At 49.1% G+C, this 9,077-nt stretch overlaps 1 protein-coding gene across 1 annotated transcript; it reads left to right on the top strand.

Annotated features, from left to right (window-relative positions):
- The first annotated feature begins 7,968 nt into the window (after nt 1-7,968).
- Nucleotides 7,969-8,719, top strand: C1H21orf140 (chromosome 1 C21orf140 homolog). Its single transcript, XM_075742923.1, is given in 2 exon segments — nt 7,969-8,105; nt 8,107-8,719. Coding segments are annotated over 2 exon segments (750 nt in total).
- Nucleotides 8,720-9,077: the final 358 nt, after the last annotated feature.

Here is a 9,077-nt window from a genome sequence, read left to right as displayed (position 1 = left end):
TCCACAGCCTGATCTTGTAAGACACGTTCCAAGGATGATACTTCCAGCTGATAGCCAAGATGAAATCCACACCGCTCTCTTGGTTTTCCACAATTCTTCCTTGAATTCCAGAGATTCAGCTTTCCAACACAGACATCTCCTTTTTTGGACAGGTGCATATTCCCCAGACACTGTCTCTAGCAGAGGCCAATGAGACAGTTGAGTTAGTTTTGGACCCCATTGCCTTTGGCTTTGTTACCATGTCTGGTTTAATAACCGCTCGGTTTGAGCCAGGATCCACTATTTATGCTCACTGCTCCTGATGGCGCTCAGTAGCCGTGCTCCCATTGCTGCAGGTCAGCGATTCAGATCTGAAAAATGAGAGGTGTTTTGAAGGTAGAAAAAACATTTGCAGTTCCAGGTTTGTTCCTTCTACCTGGTGTGGGTGTTTTCCAGAAGGTGGTGAGGATTGCTGTCCATTTTGGAAAAGGATCAATTTCTGCCCAGTGCCAGCATTGAGGAGACTTTAGCCTGACTTCTAGCAGTACTGGCAATTCCTCCTGCTTTGCAGACCCAGTTTATCAATTTTCCCAGTCATGCAACAGTGTCAGGAAGCTGACTCAAATCTCTCTTTCCATCGTGAGTGTTAGATACAGGTTTCAGACATCCATCACCCACGACAGGTTCTGTGCAGTGAAATTTCACCTCCTGCAGCAGAGCTAAAACCAGACCTCAACCGCTCAGGTGATGCACTTAATGCCTCTGTCCCCTTCCCAGACCCAGGCACACCCATCAGCTCTATGCCAATCCCTTGGCCTTGAAACATTCCCTTCTCTTTTTCCTTCCCCACCTCAGGGAGACACATACATGTGTATGTACAGTTTCAACCACATCTGATTCTATGATAAAAAGCTTCAACTCCTAAAGATGCCCCATTCCTAGAGAGTCCGGGCAATAGATGGCCAAGCATTTCCACCTGAAACAGTGGCTGTGCTTAGGCAGAAGCCGTGACTGTGATGCCACCAAGGGGAAGGCTGATAAGCTCAACCTCGGCGGAGAGTCCCTAATGCTGGAAACCAAATTTCGTCAGTTTTCACAAGGTGCCTCATCAGTCTTTGCGGGAAACCACCAGCAGTTGTGCTAGCTCTGTTCTGAGAAGTTTACGGCTCTTACTTTAAGTATTGGCTTAATTTCTTTCTAAAGTTTCCATCTTTTTCTGTTTCCATCCTGAGGCTGCCTTTGATTTTTGGCAAGTGCTTCTCTTACTGGTTCCATCACGGATCAAGAGATAAAATTACATGCTCTTGGAAAGTCTCTGACACCAGAAATCCTACTTTGGCATGGGACTTCAGCTAGTGTTCAGGATTTTATCAGACAGCTAGGAGGGAAAATATATTATTTAAATTGGGCATGGTATTTGTTAGAAAAAGAATCCTAATTTTTCTCACTCCATTTCAGACTGGAAGAGAATCAAATTCCCTGTAGAATAATGTTCTCCAGGGTTGGTTTTGGAAAAAAATTTTCGAACTTACAAATAATTTTATTTAGATAAAAATAAAATGTTAAATTTCAAAATTAGCAACTTAATTTTAGCTGCTACCTGTAATATAATACAGCAGTAGAAACATCCACTGCTTGCCTAACATCATGCCTACTGTTTATGTGTAATTTATCATGTTCTGTATTTCATTATGTTTTTATTTGGCATTTTAAAATAAAAGGTTTGTGATGATTTTTAGGTTGCATGTAGAATGTGGTGACTGGTAACCTAATAACATAATTACTACTGAAATGGGTAATTGGTATGTAACTGATAATTGGTATTCTAATTGCTTCATTAATAGGGACTTTGTTCATGGGTAAGTGGTAAATTTGTTATTTAGCTAAGCGGTACAATGGAATTTGGTGAAGTACCAAAAAAGTGCATCAGGGTGTGGGGGATGTCACTGCTCAGCCCCCACTTGTGTACCCAGGCAGTGATGGAGGAGCTGGCAGCAAGCAGAGGCCAGGCCTCCCACCACCTTCCCAGGGGAAGCGGGAAGCTGCTGAGCCTGGGCCTCCCCGTGGAATGCTCCACGTGCCACTGAGCCTACTATCCCACACCCACAGACACCTGGGGGGCAGGTAACACCCATGGCCGGTGCCCTGTGTGTGGGTGCTGGGTGCAATGGCTGTGTGCACTGGGGGCGCTGGAGGCAGACGGGTGGTCCCAGCGCTGATGCCCAAACCGCAACCTTCAGGGCAATGCCTTATTGCCAGAGGCAGGTCTTGCTGAGGGTGTTGAGGTAGGGCAACAGGGTGAGAGCAGGAGACTCCGGTACAATGGCTGAAGGATAAGAGAGTGACTGGAAGTGCCTTTTCCCAAATCCCAAATGCACTTGTGAGGCAGGGGCTATGCCCAGAGATTTTGTCTGGCCTTGCTAAGGAATGTCAGAAGTCTAAAATTACAGAAGGAGGAAAAGTCGCTGCCCCAAAGTGCTCCCTGGCTACATAGATATGGGGTGGGAGGGAAAAGAGAGAAATGTAACACAGCAGACTAAAGGTAGTGTGGGAAATACAATGCATATTTCTGTGTCTCAGCCCAGTGCCTTATGTGTGCTGCCCAAGTTTTTTAAATGATATTGAGATGCTGGGACCATGAATATTTGGTTTTAAAGCAGGTTAACAGGTGGTTTTATGTCATTCATATATCTATATACATATGGTTGCACTCAAAGAGTTGCAGTCAATGGCTCAATGTCCAAGTGGAGAACGGTGACAAGTGGCATTCCTCAGGGGTCAGTACTGGGACCGGCACTGTTCAACATCTTTGTCGGCAACATGGACAGCGGGGTTGAGTGCACCCTCAGCAAGTTTGCCAGCGACACCAAGTTGTGTGGTGTGGTCGACATGCTGGAGGGAAGGGATGCCATCCAGAGGGACCTTGACAGGCTGGAGAGGTGGGCCCATGTGAACCGCATGAAGTTCAACAAGGACAAGTGCAAGGTCCTACACATGGGTCGGAGCAATCCCAAGCACGACTAGGGGCTGGGTGAGGAATGGATTGAAAGCAGCCCTGAGGAGAAGGACTTGGGGGTGCTGGTGGACAAAAACCTCAACATGACCCAGCAGTGTGCGCTTGCAGCCCAGAAAGCCAACCGTGTCCTGGGCTGCATCAAAAGAAGTGTGACCACCAGGTCGAGGGAGGTGATCCTGCCCCTCTACTCCGCTCTTGTGAGACCTGGAGTACTGCGTCCAGCTCTGGGGGCCCCAACATAAGAAGGACGTGGAGCTGTTGGAGCGAGTCCAGAGGAGGGCCACAAAGAAGATTGGAGGGCTGGAGCACCTCTCCTCTGAGGACAGGCTGAGAGAGTTGCAGTTGTTCAGCCTGGAGAAGAGAAGGCTCCAGGCATACCTAATTGCGGCTTACCAGTACCTGAATGGGGCCTACAGGAAAGATGGTGAGGGACTGTTTATCAGGGAGTGTAGTGATAGGACAAGGGGTAACAGCTTTAAACTAAAAGACGGTAGATTTAGGTTAGATATTAGGAAGATATTACTGTGAGGGTGGTGAGGCACTGGAACAGGTTGCCCAGAGAGATTGTAGATGCCCCCTCCCTGTAAGTGTTCAAGGCCAGGTTGGATGGGGCTTTGGGCAACCTGGTCTAGTGGAGGATGTCCCTGCCCATAGGATGATCTTTAAGGTGCCTTCAAACTCAAACCATTCTATGATTCTATAAAAATGGGATAGAGGAGAAACCACTTCTCAAATAGTTAATTGGAAAAGGGCATGAAAGCAGTCCATCCCTCCGGTCTCACTACGTATCAGCTGCATTTTCATTACTATTTTCATAACCAGTTAGGCTCAGACCAGTTCATCGCTTTTGAAGGAGCCATGTCCAGGTGGAGACAGCCTGACAGGCTAAAAGTGTCACCATATCCTTCTAGGACAGCACCACAATACAGTGACACAGACCTTGCCCATGCCTAGGGCCTCGCAAGCAGAAAGGCTGGTTTGTACCTCCTTCATCCACCTTGATAAGTCCCTTCATCAGCATGTGAAAGCACAGACAAGCACTCAGCCTACAGCATCGGGTCGTCTGTCACTCACCATTTCACTTGATGCTGCAAAACCACAAAAGCCTGGAGAGACAGAGGAACAGTTTCAGGATTGTTCCTTTTAGGGGGTTCAAACTGAGGAATATCAAACCTAGTTTTCCTGGGCAACCCCAGCTGTACCTACATGTGTGGTCCAGTTCAGATGAGGACTGGGCTTTTGAAGTGCATCTCCTGACTGCTGCTGCTGTGCTTTGGGTTGCCTCATGGAGCAGTCTCAGAGTGCACAATGGGCTGAGCACCATGGCTTTTCAGCACGGAGCTGCTGCTTGCCACCGGTGACTGCGGCAGGAGCAGGTCTGAGAGGGACAAGGCAGACAGCGCTAGAGCCATCCTTAGCCTGCCATGGCTGGGACACCTCAGGGACCAGCCTGGTGAGAGAGGAGAGGATGGGAAAGAGGAGGATTATCCCTGCCTCACTCTTGTACCCAGGGACCCTGATGCTACCACAGTTGTTCCCCCACCCTGTTTCCTACCGGTATCCACTCACAATTAAAAGATAGCTAAAAAGCAAGAGTAACAAAAGCAACATGCCCTTTTTGTGTCTATCTCAAGGATGGCATCCTCCAACTCTTGCACAATTTAGTAAATCCTCTCTGGAGAGGAGAGAGGGAAATGACACCTTCAATTTAGGTAACGGGGAATATGATCTGCCGTTCCAGTGGGTGTCACGGATGGGATGCTGATCACAGGCACCAAGGAAAATTTGAGAATAAGATTTCTTTACAGGTAGCTCTTTCGACACTTTACATCCACTTGCTGAACAGTGAGGTCCCTAAATAAGCATTTTTGGGGACCTCAGGCCCTAACCAGGCCTCTAAACATGTGCACTTTTCAAAACTAATAAGCACTCAATGATTCCAGTAGGACAATTTATGTCAGCTTATGCTCCTGGTGTCTATTTATTAAGGACAAAAGCTAATGCTAAAAGAGAAAGGTATACCACAGTGTGAAATGCTAATAAAGATGATGTATTGTCATATGAATATGTACTGCATATCTGTGTTGGTTTTGCGTGGCAAGGTTTTGGTAGTGGGGGGGCTACAGGGGTGGCTTCTGTGAGAAGCTGCTAGAAGCTTCCCCTGTGTCTGATAGAGCCAATGCCAGCTGGCTCCAAGACGGACCCGCTGCTGGCCAAGGCCAAGCCAATCAGTGCCTCTGTGATAACATATTTAAGAAAGAGAAAAAAAACAGTTAGAGAGCGCTTTTGCAGCTGGAGAGAGGAGTGAGAAGATGTAAGAACATCTGCAGACACCCAGGTCAGTGCAGAAGGAGGGGGAGGAGGTGCTCCAGGCGCCGGAGCAAGATTCCCCTGCAGCCCGTGGTGAAGACCATGGTGAGGCAGGCTGTCCCCCTGCAGCCCATGGAGGAAGGATGAGGGGGTGTAGAGATTCCACCTGCAGCCCATGGAGGAAGGATGAGGGGGTGTAGAGATTCCACCTGCAGCCCGTGGAGGACCCCACGCCGGAGCAGGTGGAGACACCTGAAGGAGGCTGTGACCCCGTGGGAAGCCTGCGCTGGAGCAAGCTCCTGGCAGGACCTGTGGCCCCGTGGAGAGAGGAGCCCACAGTGGAGCAGGTTTGCTGACAGGACTTGTGACCCCGTGGGGGACCCACGCTGGAGCAGTTTGCTCCTGAAGGTCTGCACCCCATGGAAGGGACCCACGCTGGAGCAGTTCATGAAGGACTGTAGCCCGTGGGAAGGACTCACGTTGGAGAAGGTCGTGAAGGACTGTAGCCCGTGAGAGGGACCCCACGCTGGAGCAGGGGAACAATGAGAGGAGTCCTCCCCCTGAGGATGAAGAAGCGGCAGAAACAATGTGTGATGAACTGACCGGAACCCCCACTCCCCGTCCCCCTGTGCCGCTGAAGGGGGGCGGAGGTTGAAGCCGGGAGTGAAGTTGAGCCTGGGAAGATGGGAGGGGTGGGGGGAGGTGGTTTAAGATTTGGTTTTATTTCTCATTCCTCTACTCTGTTTTGCTTAGTAATAAATAAGATGAATTCCCTCTGTAAGTTCAGTCTGGTTTGCTCGTGATGATAATTAGAGAATGATCTCTCCCTGTCCTTATCTCGACCCGTAAGTGGTTTTTTTTTTTCGTTGTACTTTTTCTCCCCTGTCTAATGAAGGAGGGGAGTGATAGAGTGGCTCTGGTGGGCACCTGGCCCTCAGCCAGGGTCAACCCACCACAATATCCAAGAGTTTTTCTTATGTGTTCAGTCTGAATTTGCCATCATTTTTCACCTGGCTAATGGTTAAACCATAAAGGCTTCTTTTTGGGGGGGTATACCCTTCTTCTTATATCCAGTTTCCACATTTCTGCTCTCCATGTGATGCTGTTAACATGATGTGCCCCATCACTCATCTGCCTCAGCAAGGAAAGCACCCAGACAGCTGAGTTAGACACCACCGGCCATATTCGTCTTCAGACATCTTTTGACTTCAATTTCCCACTGTGTTAGGGGGAAGGAAAACTGTTCCAGAGGGGATGACAGGGACTGTGGGGTATCTCAATTTCAAAGGTGGGCAAGCAAATGCATGCCCTCATCAGAGACCAACACGTTTGTCCTGTTCAGCCCCATCTGGCAGGCTGATGATGCTGCCAGCATTTCCTCCCAGCCTTGTAGGTACAGCTAAGTGTAGAGCAATTTAACAGTCTTGTACTGACAAGCTTGTTCCTGTGGTAAAATTCTGTGTGTGCATCTGCAGGGAGGAGGAGGGACAGGTAAGAAACCAGATGGGTCAAAAGAGTCATCACTTTCTGCTGCTCCACAACCTTCCCTGGCCGAACACTTGCTGCTCTCACTGCGCCTGTGCACACTTGCACACTTGCACACTTGCATACATGCTTGCACACGTCTTCCCCTGACTGTTCCCATCTCCCCAGGCCTGCTGCAGCCCTCACTTTGCCATGTGCTCCTGTGCCCCCATTTGCCTTGCCGTGGCAGCATGGTGGTACCTGTCCAGCCTTCTGCTCTGAGCTTCATTTCAGCCTGTGTGTTCACATAACACCACACGAGCAATTTTCTTTTTCCCTCATAATCCCTTCCATTTCTCTGAAGCTATTTCTCACCCTTGGAGGGGGTGATGGTGTTGGTGTTGGTCTCAACGCAGAACCCTCAGGCATTCATCAGTAGGGCCAGCACAAAAAGGGAGAAGTGGGTGCACAAAGTGGGAAGCTACAGGAACTCTAGAAAACAGATTACTCCTAAAAATACTTCATCCTGAAGTGACATTTGAGGGATCACTTGTTCCTTCCGCCCTCCAAGGCCTGGAGCTGGGCAGGCTGAGGATGGTCGACCTCACACCATGGGTGCCATGCACCAGGCAGCACCTTGCACGCTACCGGGATTGGGCCTGCCCATCAGAGAGGCTCATGTGGGGGTCCAGCGGTCCTCCTTCCCCACATAACCAGACACCTCGGGTTCAGCCCTCTCCTCCACCTGGGGGATTTGAAGTCCACCTCTTCCATGAGGCCACATGCTTCCAGGGAGGGGGGGAATGGTTTCTACCCCTGGTCTCAAAGCTCAGGCACTGGCTCACTCTCCACGCTGACTCTAGCAGCTCCTTCCTCCACATCCCCATCCCTCTGGACCCCTTTCAGCAGTGCCTGGATGGCCCACACATACACACAGTGCCCAAGCACCCACTCAGTGCTTTGAGAGAAGGAACCATGATGTTCAAGATGAGCAACATCCTGACCAGCAGCCGCTAGTGGCACAGTTGCAGCCTACCCAGCCTGATGGGACCTTTGTTTTCCATGATGCCTTTTGATCAGCCACCTGGAAGCCCCTGCTGGTGCTGCTGCTGACTGGGTGTGATACCACAGAGTAACACTGGGGCAACAGGCGCGTTGTGAGCTCTGCAAGGATCCTTCCTGAGTCTTGAGACACCAGCATGTAACGCTTTGCAAATCCGCCTCTCAGGCACGTAATTCTCAGGAGCTGCTTTGCTGCTGCTTCAAAGAGGCAGTGCCTGCAGTATTTAAGAACTCTGAGGACACTGCATCTTAACATCCTTTTTTTAGGGGAAACATATTACAGAAAGTCTTACAACAGGAGAAAAAATAGTCAAGGAGGCCAGCCTGCACTGGTCAGTATGGACACTTTTCTACACTGGCAGCAGACAAAGGCAGGTGCCCTAGAGGTACAAACTGCTCTTAAGAGGTGATTTGCCCATCCACCAGCAGAATGGTATCTTTCAGGAGTTGTGTGATTCTCTGACCACCTCCTATGGGAAGTGCGTAATTGTGGTGAGGGACAAAAGGCAGCCAATGCATGTAGGGGCAAAAGATGGCAAGGAGCTGGACACAGGAACCCTGCCACCAGTCCCACCAGCGATCTACATGTCTGACATTGAGTGTTGCCCTGAAGTTGCTAGAGCCAATGGCCATGACCTTCTTGTTGGGACTTTGTCCTACAACTATCTCTATCCTATGGACATTGCCAGGTCTTCTTTGAAATGATTTATTATGAACAACAGGAAGGACTTTACTCTGAGGTCTGTTGAGAGGACCCACTCCTATAGGTGTATCCTCTCCAGTGACTTGATTGTTAAAGGAATAGAGAAGATGACCCCAAACAAATGGAAGGTAGTGATTAACAGAATGAAGAGATGGAAGAACTGCTACCTTGACACAATTTCTTAAATGGTTCTTCCTGCTGTCAGGCTTCAAATGCGTTTTGATTCATGTTGCATGAGTTACCCTGCTCCAGCTCTGCTGAGCCCTTTCCTTCAAAGGGTGTAAACCTGAGAAACCATGTGTCAATAGCACTAATAAAAGAGATAATTTTAAATCCAAATGTTTCTTTTTAGGTGTATTGCAAGACTAGGTTGATATGCGCTATGCTTGCTCTGGGAAGGGATAATTTACCTTTTCACAAAAATGGGCCAAAGCACACCTGAGATCCAGTTTAGCCCGCCTTCTGCACAAATTCCTCTGTTATGCGAGTCATGAGACCATGCCTCAGATGTAAATGCCCTCAATTTTGAGAAAGACTGAGTTG

The sequence above is a fragment of the Balearica regulorum genome, chromosome 1 (assembly GCF_011004875.1).
Source record: "Balearica regulorum gibbericeps isolate bBalReg1 chromosome 1, bBalReg1.pri, whole genome shotgun sequence".
Lineage (NCBI taxonomy): Eukaryota > Metazoa > Chordata > Aves > Gruiformes > Gruidae > Balearica > Balearica regulorum.
This window is presented reverse-complemented; position numbering and strand designations above follow the sequence as displayed.